General features: G+C 41.3%; 1 protein-coding gene across 8 annotated transcripts in view; it reads left to right on the forward strand.

Annotated features, from left to right (window-relative positions):
* The window catches only part of DLG2 (discs large MAGUK scaffold protein 2), a 1449438-nt gene that overhangs the window by 104256 nt on the left and 1329082 nt on the right, over nt 1-16100 (forward strand). Inside the window, exon 1 of one of the 8 annotated variants that reach the window (XM_065595621.1) lies at nt 15497-15636. The exons of the other annotated variants lie outside the window; for them this stretch is intronic. Coding sequence (XP_065451693.1) covers nt 15609-15636 — 28 coding nt within the window. The 5' untranslated portion in view covers nt 15497-15608. Of the gene's footprint in view, nt 1-15496; nt 15637-16100 lie in introns of those variants that run through there. 8 annotated transcript variants of the gene reach the window in all.

The raw sequence follows: 16100 nt of genomic DNA on the forward strand, positions 1-16100 counted from the left end.
CTCCTACATTCTCTTCACCTTACTTTATTGGTTATATTAAAGCCTTTTGTTTTAGGGATGTTTGACTTTCTACTCTAGTTATAGAGCAACTCATATCCTGAATTGCAAACATTTGATGCCAGTTTCACAGTCTAACAGAGCAACAGTGACTATGGATTTATATAGCTGCATCTATTTAAGGTAGACTTAGTGGCTATGTTTGTGCAGTACTTATGCGTGTGTGTATATATATCAGGCTCTGACTTTACAGATTAACATTAGAGAGGTGTGTAAACGGAAACTCTAGATCTGAATCTTTCAAACTTTGGGGAAAATTTGGATTTAGATTGAACCCAAATCCGAGACCCAAAATCCCTTGAATTTTGGAGAAGTTGGGAGGGGAATCAGGACCCAGAACTTTGCTCGATTCTAATACCTGACTTCACATATGATCCTATGTCTGACAATGAATCTCTTCCGCATCAAATCTTGGACACCTCGTTTAGACATCTAATTGCTCTAGACATTGAAGTCCGTGGGAGCATTGAGTGCTCAACACCTCTGTAAATTAGGCCACTTAAGTGCCTGAATATAGATTTAGGAGCTAACTTCTGGCACCCTGGCTTGAACATTTTGATCAGTAATAAAAGCAGTACATTATAAGGTATTATTATTTATGTGTCTAGAGCTAGATCCTGCGATCATCAGAGTTGATTGAGTTTTTCCATTGTCTTCAATGGAAACAGAATGGGGCCATTAGACCAAACAAAATTATATAAAAATACATAAAATTCTCCAAAGAAAAGTTTGCAGCCAAATATTTCCATCAGATTTGCAAGTGAGGCTCCCATTAAAGTCAACAGGAGTTGTTCATGTCATTCTAGGTCAATTAATCCTTAGTAAATAAACTACATGGGCCACATTCTGCACTCAAACCTGTGCAATCCCATTGGTTCCAGTGGATTATGAAGGGTGGAATTGGAATGTCTCTCCTTGTGCAGGTTTAACTTGGATAACTAATAGCATTGTACTGTGGAACAGTTTTTCATATTGAAATAGGATACAATTATTCCTGCAAGGCAAGACTGTAAAACAGGAGTATGTGTGTGGGGGGGGGGCATTCAATAGGGCTTTAATTCTTTCCTCCTTACAGCTAAGCATAAAGCGTTCTGTGCTTATGTTGTGTGAATGGATTTAATAGATTTCAATGCTAGAAATGCTAAGCAGACTGAACAGCCAGGAGACTGACTATGTGGGTGTGGAATAGGAGTGAGGGTAGGGCTGGTGCAACCCATTAGGCGACCTAGGTGGTCGCCTAGGGCACTACAATTTGGGGGTTGGTGACCGCGGCGGTATTTCGGCGGCAGGACCTTCCGCCGCCTCTGTGGGGGGCAGCATTTCGGGGCGGGACCTTCTGCCGCCTAGGGCGGCAGAAAAGCTGGCGGCGCTCCTGAGTGAGGGTGCAAAGGGCCTTGTCTTAAACACTTGTGCCCCTTTGGGGCTGACACATAGGGTTTCCAACAGTCCCTTATTACAAGGGATGTCCCTTATTTTTTCATCTCTGTACAACAAGATCAGGTGTTACTGTATGCTGCAAAAAGCAGCAGGAAATAACCCAGGCAAATGTAGGTGAGTATTGCTTATTATTATTAATGATTATGATAATTAACAATATTGGGAGCGGGGGCTAAGAAAATAGTCCCTTATTTTTGAAATACAGTGTTGGTAACCCTCACTGACTGTCACAGTTTGGCTGGGGAGCAGAACTCCTGCCTGCTCCAGGTGAACAGCTCTGACAGAGTTGGTCAGATGCATGGGGAGCAAACACTGCACCTGTTTAAAGGGTAGCAGCGCTGCTATTGCAGCACGTGATCCTGGAAGCACCAGGTGGAATTCTGGCTCAGTTGTCTCCCTTTTCGACTCTGAGGTGAGCCTTTAAACTCTCGGGGACAATGACAGATAGCGTCAATGAAAACTCTCAGTGGGGAGCAGAAAATAGCCTTTTAGAGAGATGCTCAACTTAATGTGTAGCATGTTAGCTGTGCATTTCCTACAAGCTTTAATGATTGAAACAGGAGGCTTGCAATGAAAACCCCATGCATTAAATTTGAGGCACTGGACACTAATAAGGCCGTTTAATTGTAAAGATTTATCAGACTTAAGACATCGTTTCTAATTGCCTATTTTTGTTAGTCTTTTTTATTTCCTTTTAGTATTTCATTTTCTTCCTGTTGGAAATATCTTTGTCTCTGTCAACTGTGGAAACCCATTCTGCTTGAGAAACCTCAGAGAAATAATTAACTGTGCATTCTTATTTCAATGAACCACTGACGTGTCATGCTGGGAATGTAACTAAAGGGTTACATTGTAACCCTTGCTGGAGCAAAGTAGTGTCTATACAGCTCTTGCCTCAGGCTTTCTCTTAACATCACAAAACCGCATACAATATTGTTGTATCTTCAATACATCATTTGCCCTTTCCTCAGTTCTGTTTACAATCCAAGGTGCATCCCTCATTATCCTTGATAGCAGAGTATACAATGTGATAGTTGACTCTTGCTTTAAAAATGCATAATTCTAGTGAAAAGCATAGATGTCTGTTTTGTGTATATATTGTGTGTGCACACGCTTACTAGCCCTGATGTGACCCTTATTCTGCTCTCATATACCAGTATTACACCTCTGTGATGCCACTGAATTCACTGGAGTTATTCCACTTTTACGTAATTGTGAGGGAGTTACAGAATCAGACCCCATATAAACAATGCCAAAAAAGACAAACCTAACTGAAATGAAAACAAAACCCTGGCAGTGCTGGACACAAGGAGATAATTTTCAATTTTTTTTTAAATGCAGTGCAGAGTTAACCCCCAAGTTGTCAGGTTCTTAAACCAGGCTGTGGTAATTTGAATCTAGGATGGAATGTTGCCAAGGAGCCAAGTTCTGCTCTAAGTATAGAGTAACCTCATTGAAGAGTGTGGAGTTATACCAAATTTACACTGGTATAGCTAGAAATTAGAACAGAATCTGACCCAAGATGAGTAATGGGTGAGACAGTCTGACAGTGTTTGAGAACAGAGAATTAAGACCAGGGATCAGAAAATAGCATGTGTTAATGTAAAAGATGGACCTGAGCAATGAAGTTCAGATCCAGAGCCAAACTCCATGGTGTGTTCATAGCTACAGTTATGGTCCCTCCAGGTCCATTTCTAGTTATTAAATAGTCATAAAACTTGACTCACAATTTTTGTGTAACCAGTATAATGTATTTTTTACAAATAGTATTTTAATTACTTTTTAGGTACCCAACTCCAAACCTACACCTGCAAAGTGAGGTTTAAATTAGAACTGGTTGGAAAACTTTGGCCGAAATGAAATATTCAGGTTTTTTCTCCTGATTTCTGACCAACTCTAAGTGCCTATTTCTAACCTTACTGAACTGCTGTACAGTCCTGTTGTAAATCAGCGCAGAATCAACTCCTAGTCTTAGATATCTGTGTTTGACTCCCATTGAAGTGAATAGGCGCAATCCTCTTTCAGTCTTAACACTTCATTGATGTCAGTGGGGAGCCTTGCCCACAAGAGGCTGCAAGTTCAGATACAAGGTTATTTCACATGAATATCTGAAGGCATAATTTGGATCTAGGTAGAATTGCCATCATGACTAGTTTACACGTGGCTTTTCTTTTTTTAAATGCAATGGACAAGTACGTGTTAAATAAACAATCAAAAGAAACTATAAGCATAACTACAGCTCAAAGGCGGCTTTGCGAATTAACTGACATAATTACTTAAGGAACTTGATCTTTACACAATTACTGCACATCCTGTTGTGTCTTAATTTACCTCTGAAGCATGTAAAACAGCTGTGCTTCATTAGGCTAAACTGTTGTTATGAAGGCAAAATGTAGTTTTGTTTTGTGGGTGGGAATCTTTAATGTTCAACAAAATGTGATGCCTTTACATTTTAAAAAAATACGTTTTGCTTTCCAAATGGATTGACCACTTTCATTCTTCTCTCCAGCCATCAGTTTGGAGACCTTGCTAAGAGAAATCCACAGATTGAGCTTATCAGCCAGCTCTACTAAATCACAGGCAAATTCTAACATGTACTTACCCCCCAAAATTCCTGTGAACTTCAGTATTGCAAGAGCTCAGCACCACTTAGGACCAAATGCCCAAAAATGTGGTTTTATATTTTGTATTTCTCAAACAAACTCAAGCCTCTCAAGCACATTTCCAATCGACACATACACCAATCAACAAATACAATATGCAGCATTCATAGACCATTCCCTCAAACTGGAAATAGTGGACGTGGTCCAAAGTCTGCTGAAGTCACTGTATTACCACTGACTTCGGTGAGCTTTGCATCTGGCTCATGAACAGCAACAAGACTGAGGCAGCAAGTGGTATTTGAAATCCGTGTTGCCAGCTGTTGCATTTTTATTGTGAATCTTGTGATACTTGGGATTTTTTTTTTAAAGATCCAGAACACGGTATTGTGTGAGCATATTAAAATTTTAGCTTTCCTTAAAAAATTCTAGTTCTCACAGTTGCGGAGAAAAGCTTGAAAATGTGAGACCTAGAGTCGTCAGCATCAGAAGGCAAATACAAAGAACTCCAAACATATTATTTTGAAAATCTCATGATTTTAAAGCAATATTTTAAGGCCTCACTCATGATTTTTGAATGTTTGGTGATGGTAAACCCCATGTGATATCACACCTACTCTCAAACAAACACTCATGTGAATAGATGGGCCTTTCAAAATGCCCTGAAGATCACAGACACAGATTTTGCTGAGCCAATAAGAGGAGAAAGTTAGCAGAGACATAGACTTTTCATTGAGAACTCTCTACATCTAGCCCTCCAAAGTCTGTGAGTTTCATATAATAACTGGAGCTTAAATGAGAAGTTCACAATAAATAATTTGACAATCTTTTTTTTTTATTTCCCATGATAGTTACTTAGTTTCCCATGACTAACTGCAAATTCTAAGAAGAATACAGTATTCAAAACTATTTGCCAGTTTCTTCAACAAATCTTCGCCTGGAAATTATTTTGCAAAAATTTCATTGTGAAAGTTAGTTTTTTGAAATTCTTATTCTGTTGATTAATTGCATCCTGAGAATCATGGGGTATTGTTTCTGTTCCCTGACTGGATAACTAACTAATACAGTTCTGTGATGAAGTGGGAATGTTCTTAATGTTTTCTTTGAATACTGTGTGGGTGCCTTAGTTTCCCCTATGCATTTCTTAGGTATCTAGGTGGGGGGATCAGGGTGTATGATTGTTGCAGAGCCCAAGGGGGCCCCTGTGATATGGTCTGCACAGAGAATGGCCGGCACTCTGTCTCCTGGCAACTAATGGCCTGGGACCCTCCTCTGGAAAGATGCCAACTGAAGGTGTTGGAGAACAAAAGGATCAGGTGACCTCCTGGCCCAGGAAAGAGACAAAGGCCAGAGAGGAGGGGCTGGAGGGCCTCAGTTTGGATCTGGATGGGGATGTGGGGGAAGGCACAGAGATAGTCTGGCCTCCCTGCCCCCCCAAGATGGACCTAACTGAGGTGGTCCTGTTGTCTGTACCTGCAAGACGTGTCTTGGACTGTGTTCCTGTCGTCTAAATAAAGCTTCTGTTTTACTGGCTGGCTGAGAGTCATGGTGAATTGCAGGAAGCTGGGGGTGCAGGACCTTGTCTCCCCCAAACTCTGTGACACGTGCATGTTGCATTTTGTAAATTTTATAACTGAATATATAATTTAAAATCTTTTGTGAGCTTCAAGTTGACTCTTTTGCACAAAGTTGGACAAAACCAATCACCAAAGTGTTGTAAACATGGTTGAAACTAAATTCACTTGAGAATTTGAATGAATATCCATGGAGAATTCTCTTCACTATTTTCACAGATGCAATAATTTAATAAAACATAATTCAAACAGGAGATAATACAAAGATGACTCCAGCCCTGGGGGAATAAAAGGAAAATAAGTCCTCTTTTTGGGTGGAGTCTTGAAAAGTATCAGAAATGGGAGAAGAGGAATTGTAACAATTATAGCTTTGTACACTTAGTGACTACAATAAAGGTAAATCTTGCTGGAAAAAGTTAAGTGAGTGCTGATGAGTCACACAAGCACATGGCTTGGTATCCAACCCAGGTAATGGAATGGAAGAGAGGATCTAGTGGTGTGGTCTGAGGGTGTCTGAAAATTCCCAGGAGCAGTCAAGGCTGGGAGAATCTTTGAGCTGATCTTTGTCAATAAAGCCAGATCCTAGAAAGTAAGTGTGTGTGTGTGATGTGGGGCAATGAAGTAATGAGTTTGACTTCTGTTTTAGAGCAGTTTGGAAAAGTCACCTGCTCACAGGGCCAAACCACGGTCCCAATGCCCAGCCTGAGCAATTGGACTGTACACTGGGGAGTGAAAGTAAATAAGGTAGACATTATTGTACATGAGGCAGATGGATCCTCTGGCTCAGGCCTGTATACTGATTTTCAGTCACACTTTTACTGGGCTCTCCCCTCACGACATAGTGCCTGGTTTTGCATTGACTCTAAACCTATCACAAGTCCTCCGTCCTAGCCCACCACCTCTGTAAGCAGCACTGAAATGGCAATAATAGGTCAGGTGCATAAACAGACAAAAAGGACCCAGCTCTAAATAGTCTACTGTCATTGGGCTAAGTCCTTTTCACTAATATGTGATTGAGATATAGAAGCCTGCTCGTATGCAACTCCTCTCTGGAGACAGTCTCTGAAGCGAAGTCTGTTCTTTCTTTGAGGGATCTATGCTGCCCATGATGTCAAGAGGTTTGGTCAAGGACACAAAGTATTTTGCACTGCCCAAGAAGTGACAATGGGTATAAAAGACTACATATATTGAACACAACACTATGACTTAGCAAAGTATGCACCCAATGGGTCAGCTCATGCTCTTAGAGACATACATACAACTCCCCCTGACTTAAATTACATTGAGGAGGCAGTAAAATAATAGCACAAATGCTTAAGACCCAAATCGCAGTGAATGCTTCTGTGGAATTATGAAGCTAACACACTCTTGCATCTGAAGAAGTGAGGTTCTTACCCACGAAAGCTTATGCTCCCAATACTTCTGTTAGTCTTAAAGGTGCCACAGGACCCTCTGTTGCTTTTTACAGATTCAGACTAACACGGCTACCCCTCTGATACTTGACGCTCCTTTTGTTCATTGTACGGGTTGTCTTTCATTTGAATGAATTCAGCTTTTGTAAACAGTCAGGAATTCTACAAACTGGAGGTCAGGTACCCTTGAAGTATTGGCCAGGACTCTTTTGCCCCCTCTGCCAATTCTGCTTGAGGCAATTAACATGTAATTGAATGTTGACTGAAGATGAAGAGTGTGGGTGTCGGGGGTGGGGGGAATGTGATCACACACTAATGCCTTGTAAGTGGGATACCAGCATCTTTAAGTTCACTGCAGCGGCATATATATTGCCACTGCTTGCATAAGCTGCAATATTAATCAAGCTTGTGGAAATTAAAACACAATTAATCCAAGCAGGTACTGTGCAAAACTGCAGCTTGAGTCATAACCCATGTTCTCAGATATACTTGGCTCAGCATTCACACTGGTGATTTAATGTTTCTTTGTAGCAAGATGCTGATGTAATCAAATATATTGAACCCCAAACTCCAGTTTTTATTGGCATTAATGGGTGAGGAGGCTTCCCTCCATTTCACATAGGCTATTCAAAGCTGCTTTCCTTACAGTCTATATTATATCCCTAGGTTTTGTTTAAAAGGCTTAATTTAACCATCTTAAGAAAAAAGCAGCTAGAACTGGGATCAAAACTAGCTGGGTATCTGGAAAATGCATACAGTTAGTTTAGGTTGGATGCAATCAAATATTACAGCAGACAATGCTTATTCTACCGGATGCATGTTTATTGGGCTCAATATGTGGGTAACTGGGTGGAATTTAATAGCCTGTGATATGCGGGAGGTCAGACTAGATGATATTGTTGTCCCTTCTAACCTTAAACTCTATGGTTATATCTATACCGCATACCACTTGCGGCAGTGTGAAGGGTATGTGTTGCTACAGGCTGCAGTGAAAAGCAAGCTGTGTCCATGCTACACCTGTCAATAGAAAACTCTGGTGGAGGGGGAAAGGCTCCAGCAACAGGACACTACGTTGCTAAAAATAGCCATGGAGATGGAGGAGACACTGCTTGTGCAGGTAGAGAGCTATGTAGGCAGGGCTGGCCATAGACCAAAGGCTACCCAGGTGAGGAGCATCTTCGGCGCCCTCCCTTCATTTGTTAAACTTTTGAGTACCTTATTTTTATTGCATTTGTAGCCCATTTCACAACTTCGATGCACGATTTGCATGCATGATTTATCCCTGTTTTATGAGATGATAAATTTGCATGCTAGGATCTGTAAATCTGTATTTATTCGTGCTATAGATAAGCAAATAAAAAATTTGTTTCCTCTAAGCTTATAGAAACTTTTAAATTTTAAGAATAACTGAATTGTTCTAATGTCAAGAAATTGATCTGTGCACCAACAGTATTAAATAGGGTTACAGAAGGTGACATCCTTAGAATGTTAACCCTAATCCTTTGGTTCAAAAGGTCACTTTTCTCACCTTTGCCCTCATGAGCTGAAGCACAGCATCAGAGAGATCCAAAGACTGGCTCGTGGCATTTTCAAGCAATAAAATAGCAAGCGATGTCAGTCTCTTGTCGGCCATCATTGATCAAAGATATGTTTTAATGAGCCTCAGCTTCAAAAAGTTGTGCTCACCACTCGTGACTGTGACCAGCAGCGTGAGCAGAATCCTCAAAGCTATTGACACATTAGGAAAAGTATTCTTCAGCTCTGCATTGTGAATGAATTGGAGAGTGATTCCCGTGTTGCAAAATGTGATAAATGTTATCCAGTTCGACATAGAGGCCTTAATAATCAATGTCTGAACATTTCCAAAGTATCAGCGTCCGGTGAAGGTCCGTACAATTGTTCAAGAGTGTATTCCTGTCCGCCGGCAGCTTACTAAGATCAGACAAAAACCCTCAGGTCTTTCCAAACCTTTCTACGATGGACACTTAAGCAGTGTTAATGAGTGAGCAAAAAAACTCCCACTTGAATTTACTTCTGAGCTTCTCATCAGCTCATCTCTGCCCTCATAACCAAACTCTCTCTTCTTCTGATGAATACAAGTTTCCTTGAAGACAGGCTCAATTCCTAAATTTTCTGCCATTTCTTTGGCAGCAGTGATGACATCTTCAAATCTGTTGTCTCTGAATGCCACAACGAAATCAAGGCAGCTTCTCATCAGAGTAGTAGCAGTTGTAATGTCCGTCTACTGTGTTTGTAATGCCTTGCTTACAACACTTAGTTGGAACATGATATCCTGCCAAACCATAATTGACACAGGAAATTTGAAGTCAGTGATCTGGTTTGACAGGCATTGCGCTTTGTGTGGGATTTCAGCCTCGGCTTTACTGCACCAGTTTCATCATGGTGTCATAAACTTCAGTCACTCGGTACCTCACTGGACTTATGCTATCAATGCGGCTCTCCCAGCGAGTGTCACTTAGCAGCTTCATGGTCAGATTTGTAACATTGTCCGTGAGGATCTTCCACCTTTGCAGTACTACGAAGAGAGATACTGAATCTAAAGAAGACGACGCTGCATTTGACACAACCAGGTTTAGGGAATGGCAGCCACAAGGCATGAAGAAAGCTCTTGGATTCAGCACAAGGATCCTTGCCTGGATGCCACTGTTTCTTCCCTTCATGTTCTACACTGTTGTCATAGCCTTGGCTGAGGGAGTCCTGAGGCTTTATTTTATTATCATTCAAAACATTGTGTTATGCCTTTTCCAGTAGAGTCGTGCACAGAGTGGAAACAAATAAAGCATTCTTTTACTTGGATACAGCCATCCTCGTCATCAACAAATCTTACTCTAAATGACATCTTTCCACTGTGACTAATATCAGGAGTGCAGTCCATTATTATGGTGTAGTATTTTGCTTTGCCGAGCTGCATCAATATGTTATCAAGTACCTTCCTTGCCATAAGATCAATCAATTCGTTTTGAATAGTTTTGCTGCAGTAATGGTCCATAGTTTCTTTACAAACTACTCAACGGAAGTACTCACACCTGACATCATCATTTTTCCCAAGGAGCTCCCAACCGAGGAAATTACCCTTGTATTCAGTGAACAACTTATCTGACAAGCCCCAGAAAGCCAAATTATTCTTTGTAAGGAAGAGGGTAATTGAGATCAGACACTCAAGCATGTTCCTCCAATGCTGGGTTTCTACATTAACAATGCGCTGTTTTTCTGCAGCTATGTATTTATTCAGCTTGAGCCTGGACTCAACCTCCATCCAGGGCCAGCTCCAGGCACCAGCGAAGGAAGCAGGTGCCTGGGGCGGGCAATAGAAAGGGGCAGCAGTCCGTCCGTTATTGGGGCTGCACATCCAGGTCTGCGGCGGCAATTCGGCGGCGGGTCCTTCAGTCCCTCTCTTCCTCTTTGGCTGCACTTTGGCGGCAGCTCAATTGAGTTTTTCTTTTTTCTTTGCCGCTTGGAGCGGCAAAAAAGCTGGAGCCAGCCCTGCCTCCATCCATTTGGAGTAGGCCATAAAATGGCTGGATGACTTTTCATGTTGCTTCAGAGCATCAGCCAAGTTATGCCAGTAATTTTATCCAGAAAGCGTAAGAAACAAATTTTTGCATTCTTATACAATATTTTGCAACAAAAAAAAGAACTGTCAGTTGATTTTGAGTAAACTAGCCAACGCCAATTCAGTTTCTCACCATTCTTGAGCACTCTTTCACAGTGTGACTTTGAGAAGTGACACTCCTGCTCATTTATTGGAAATGTCATATCCTCAATTTTGTCCGGCCTGTTCAAAATTGTGTGATCAATATTGGCAGAGTTTAGCATCGCCGGCCATAGACCAGGATCTGATGTATCGATTTGTCATGTACATTATATTTTCCCTTTCATCGCTAACAAAAAAACAGAACCCTGAGCCTGGTGCCCTCTAAGTCCGGCACCCTAGGTGGTTGCCTAGGTCACCTGCCCCTAAATCCGGCCCTGCATGTAGGTGTACATACCTGGGTACACACCTGCAGGGTTCAGGTGTGTCAGTACTCTACTCATCTAAACAGTGCCTCTCCAGCTACACTGCTATTTATACTGGGGGGGATGGGTGGGGTTGGGATATGTACTCTACATGCTGCCTAAAGGAGTGTGCAGTGTAGACGTACCTTACTAATCTATAAATTACTGTGCTGGATCCTCGGGTTCCTCCCTCAGTAAACTCATCAATTCCTGCTCCCATTGAACTTTGACAAAACCCAGAAAGACTCATCACCTATTGGACTCCTGTCCCTTTTCCATTCCTGAATCCTTGTTCTTTCTCCCAAGTGAGGCTGCCTGCCCACCCTAAGGCCACTCTGGGAAGCAGCTGGCTAGCTACCTATTAGCTGCGTGCTGAAGTGTATCTGACTTCTGAGCTTGGGCCTACTTTGGCTGGAGGTCCTGGATGCAAAGGTAGCTGTCTCAAATCACTGTCAAGGGCTGAGCATTGATTTTTAGCTTAGAGAGTTGATCTTAGGATGGAATTCTGCACACGGAGAATCATGGCATAATCAGTGCTTTCTCCATGTTGTATTTAACTGCAGTCTAATAGTCTTTGCCATGGTGTCACATGGTGTCACTCCTCTTAACCTTTGATGATATCTGGGGTATCCTGCATCACATTAGACAACTCTACTCACTGAATTTACTGAGAGAAAGGGATGCTTTTCTGTAGCTTGAAGACTTTTCTCCGTTGGAGGCTCTTGTATGGGTGGTGCCACTCAGGACTTGTCTTTAAGGTTCTTACAGTTCTTGTGTGTGTTCTCGCTGTGTGCTGCACTGGCTCTGGCCAGATAGCCCGTACAGCAGGTTTTGATCAAACTGCCAAGATGACCACAGACTTGGTTCAGTAGCGAAGACACTCAGTCAGACTTACTGTTAACAAAGCACAGTTCTAGTATCCTGTAGACTCTACAGGACCACTAACACATGTATGCTCATTACAATGGACCAGCTCAGTGAACGGCAGGACTCTCTGATCCCCCATTGGCCAGACAAAGACACCCCCTCTGCAATCCCTCTTTTATACACTGATACAAACAAGTTACATATTGCCCCTCTGATGTGGTTAATTACTACCCTTTACCTTGTACATGTTGGTTCGATCAAAATATCTCTATCCATTTCCCTGTCAGCCTGACCTTATCTTTAGGAGGGTTCAGTGTGTCCCTGTATCATCTTCGGGGAGTATGTTTACACCATAGCCTTGTATTGGGGTATTCTGGCACGATCCTTCCGGAATGTGTTTACATGAATACATAGTTCCTAGGAGTGCTTGTGTTTTTGCAACACCAGGCCTGTTCTTACCAATTTCATGTATCAGATAGTGAACCTGTAAACAGGCATCTACTTTGTAACAGGGCCTGACTTTTGGTCATAGACTGACTCTTGCTGATTTTGCTTTATATCAGCAAGGCCTGACTTTAGTTTGGGCCTTAGGCCTTACACGAGGCCCCTCATACCAGGCCTCATGTGTCAGACTCTCTCTTTCTACTATAAGTATTAGATTTCTCCTCAGTGCCACTATAGATGAACTGGTCCAGGACATTGTCCTTAGCCTACCCTTTCTGTCAGTGGAGGACCAAAAGGGAACTCTTACCCATGTTTTGTAACACAGTTTCTCTTTGGAAATCTGCTATAAGTAATATATGGCCTTCAGGCAGGACTAGTCCTTAAAAAACCTAGTGGAAATACCTGAGTGTTATCGCTTTTTCCGTCCTCCTATTTGGGTGAGGTGAAACTCATGTCTGCTGGGGAAATGAAGGACAAGGAAATTGAGTGGAGATAGGGGATGGAGCGGGACAGAGGAGGCTCTCCATGTGAATGACAGATCTCAGGAGCTCTGCAGGTTTAGGGAGTGTAAGCCACATCTCCAAAAGAGAGATTGAATCCTGGCTGGGGGAGTCACAGATTTCCCTTCCCTTTCCATAGGTTTCCCTGTGTAGGGGATGATCTGACTCTCTGCAGTGTCTCTTCATGATGTATTTTTGCTTTGTTCTCCCACCTGCTCACTGAATTCCAATTTCATGAGTAATTTTTCAGAACGAAGGACAATTTTTAATCACAATGCAAATAGAAGGAGTAAAAACTTGTGCAGAATTGCATTAAATGTGTGATGTTGTAGACATCAGTCAGTCAGAGGTGCAGCTAAGATGACATTCAGTTTTATTAAAGGATTTGGATTCATTTCAGACCTTGCATGATGCCTGACTTTAACAAGTGAGCCACTGATAACTAATCATGTGGGCTCCTTTTTGGTCAAGTACCTCTTCCCTAGCTTGTTAATTAGAGCTTTTCTGACCAAAATTCTAAACAAACCTCTGTTTTACTCTGTATACAAAATACAATAGCTAAAATGCTGACATGCTAGAAAGAGTAGTTGTTAAATGGACATTACACCATATTTTCTGTTTCTGGAGTGCTGGGGACTTTTATTAAGAAATTATTGTATTTTATTTATTTTTTTATTTCTAGCAAAAGGCTTGAGACACTGATAATCTGATGATATCAGACTACTTAGGCATCTCATCTCCTCCCACAGCTGTTGCTTGTGCACCTGTTATTACTGCTGGGCTGTCCTCTTTCTCAGCTCACAGTAAAAATAGTTTAGTATTCCTCCCCCCCCACACACACACACACACTTTGCCTGTACAGTTGCTCCACTACATGTGACACAGCTAGAGTGTTATCATCACTGGGGTGGATCACTTACACTATTTTTTCTCCCTGCAAACATTTGACAAATAATCCTGGTCAAATAGGTTCAGATTGGGCATGAATCCCTCCAGACGAAGAGCCTGAGATACTTATTCACCTGCAGGGTTTCTACACAGGAAAATTTATTCTCTTGCTTTTCTGGGTGGTACCATCTGTTTTCCAATCCTCCATTGTTCAGCGGATCTTCTTTGTCTTGGGGATCAGTATATTCTACTGCAGCATGCTTGAGTCTATTCATCCTCAGCATGTTTGAGATTCCTTATCAACTACCCCTTCCCTGCCCCCATGATATTGTTCAGTGAAATAAATCCTTGGATGCTAGTTCTGGCTGAGCTTAGGACAAAAGTGCTTGCTAAAATGATCACTTGCTGTCATTGAACCTTCTAGGGAGTCCTCGTGTTTTCCTGTCTTTTCACACAAAAGGGTTATGTAACTATATATTCAGAAGCCCAGTGGAAATATTTCCCTGAGGAATCAATCAGATGTTCAGACTTTTTTCCCTATCCTCTTACTCTGCACTTCTGAAATGGAGGTTGTGTAGGAAACCGTCTGTGCTACAAATGTGAAAAGTGATGATGATGTATTGGAAAATTGTACAGAAACCAAGAAAATGTTTGTTAGCCTTATAGTTTGCACATCTGAAAACTAAGTGTGGCATTTTCAAAAATACCTAAGAGAATTTAGAGCACGAGTCCCATAGAAACTGAAAGTCAATGAGACTTGTGCTCTTAAATCACTTGGGCACTTTTAAAAATCCCCTCCTCCCCATTAGTCGTCTTGACTCATGGAGTCCATTCACTTTTAAGGAGCTGCACTGGAGAGGAATGTGTCCCATTAACAGCTAGTAAATCTGAATAATGTCAAGGAAACATTGTAGAGGGTCAGGTATTGGGCAGGATTGTGAAATTTTGTTTTTCAGTATCTTTCCTTGTTGCAGCAGAATCCATCTTTGCAAGTACTGTGTAGACAGCATACTACAATAGGTATATGCAATGGAATAGGACCACTTGTGTGAGTAAGCCAAGCAGGATTTGGCTCTGTGTGCTACCAGCTGTCTGCCTTGAGCTATCGGAGAAACTGGTATGGAAATAATGTTTGCAATTTCATGTTGGCATACATGACCTAATTGAATTGGTTGCTTTTAACCTTTCTTTTTAGTGACATCAAAATGGCTTCAGCATCAATTATTATCCTCCCAGCGTATACATTCAAGACCCAGGAAGAATGTTGTTGTGAGCTGCTGACTTATTACAGGGAATATTTCTGTAGGAATCTGTAATATTAATAGTTTAAGTATTAACCATCCTATTCTCTCAACAAATAACATACATACTATGGGCCTGGTTTTGATCTTGCTTACTCTGGGGGCAAACCAGGAGTAGTTCCACTGAAGTCAAATGAGTTACACCAGTGTAAAAATGGGCTGATTAGATCAGAATCAGGCATTGCATATAGAACTTTTCATTTAAAGATCTCTAGCAATCCTTTTAATTGTAGAATATAAAAGAAGTTCATTTTTGACACTACATATATATATTTTGTTGGGGTTTTTATTTTGCGTCTTTGAATCAATGCTACATGTTCTCAACAGGATCTGGTTGAGTCCACAAGCTGAATTAGAAGTCAGCTGTCATGAAGGAGTGTTCTGCAATATAAAAGGTTACTGGGTGTGATGGTGTGCACAAGAGGCAGCCTCAGGGATTAGAGTAGCTGGGAACAAAGGCATTTGTATTTAGCAGTCTGGTTAACTTCAGCTCAGTCTTCTAAACATTTCCATGGAAACGAGGGAAGTTTTGGTTCACTGTAAGTGGCTTAATTTACTTTCTGTTTGTGTTGAATATGGAAAAGAAAAAGGAGACAAAAATAGCTCTTTAAAACATTTATTTAACAATCTGATTTCAATCAGTTGTGGTATTCAAAAACCATGGCACGGTTTATGTTCTCATATCTCCTTTCTGCAATTACAAATGAAATGTTCATCTGCAAGGACATGACCAAATTAAGTTAAAGAAAACAATAGTGGAGAAGTTAGGGGGTCTTAAACTTTTATTTTGAGAAGAAGTCACTAGTGAGTGTTAGAGTGTGCGTGTGTGTGTGCGTTTATGTAAGTTTTATTTGTTCATACGCAGTATGAAATTTGACTGACTGTAACGTGCTTAAATCTGATAGACCATTTTTATATAAATGAGGTATAAGTTTTGATATGACTGACAAGCACTTGTGTAGCAAGAGATTTACACTCTGAAGTACTGATGTGTTTCCAGGGG

The sequence above is a fragment of the Chrysemys picta genome, chromosome 1 (assembly GCF_011386835.1).
Source record: "Chrysemys picta bellii isolate R12L10 chromosome 1, ASM1138683v2, whole genome shotgun sequence".
Classification (NCBI taxonomy): domain Eukaryota; kingdom Metazoa; phylum Chordata; order Testudines; family Emydidae; genus Chrysemys; species Chrysemys picta.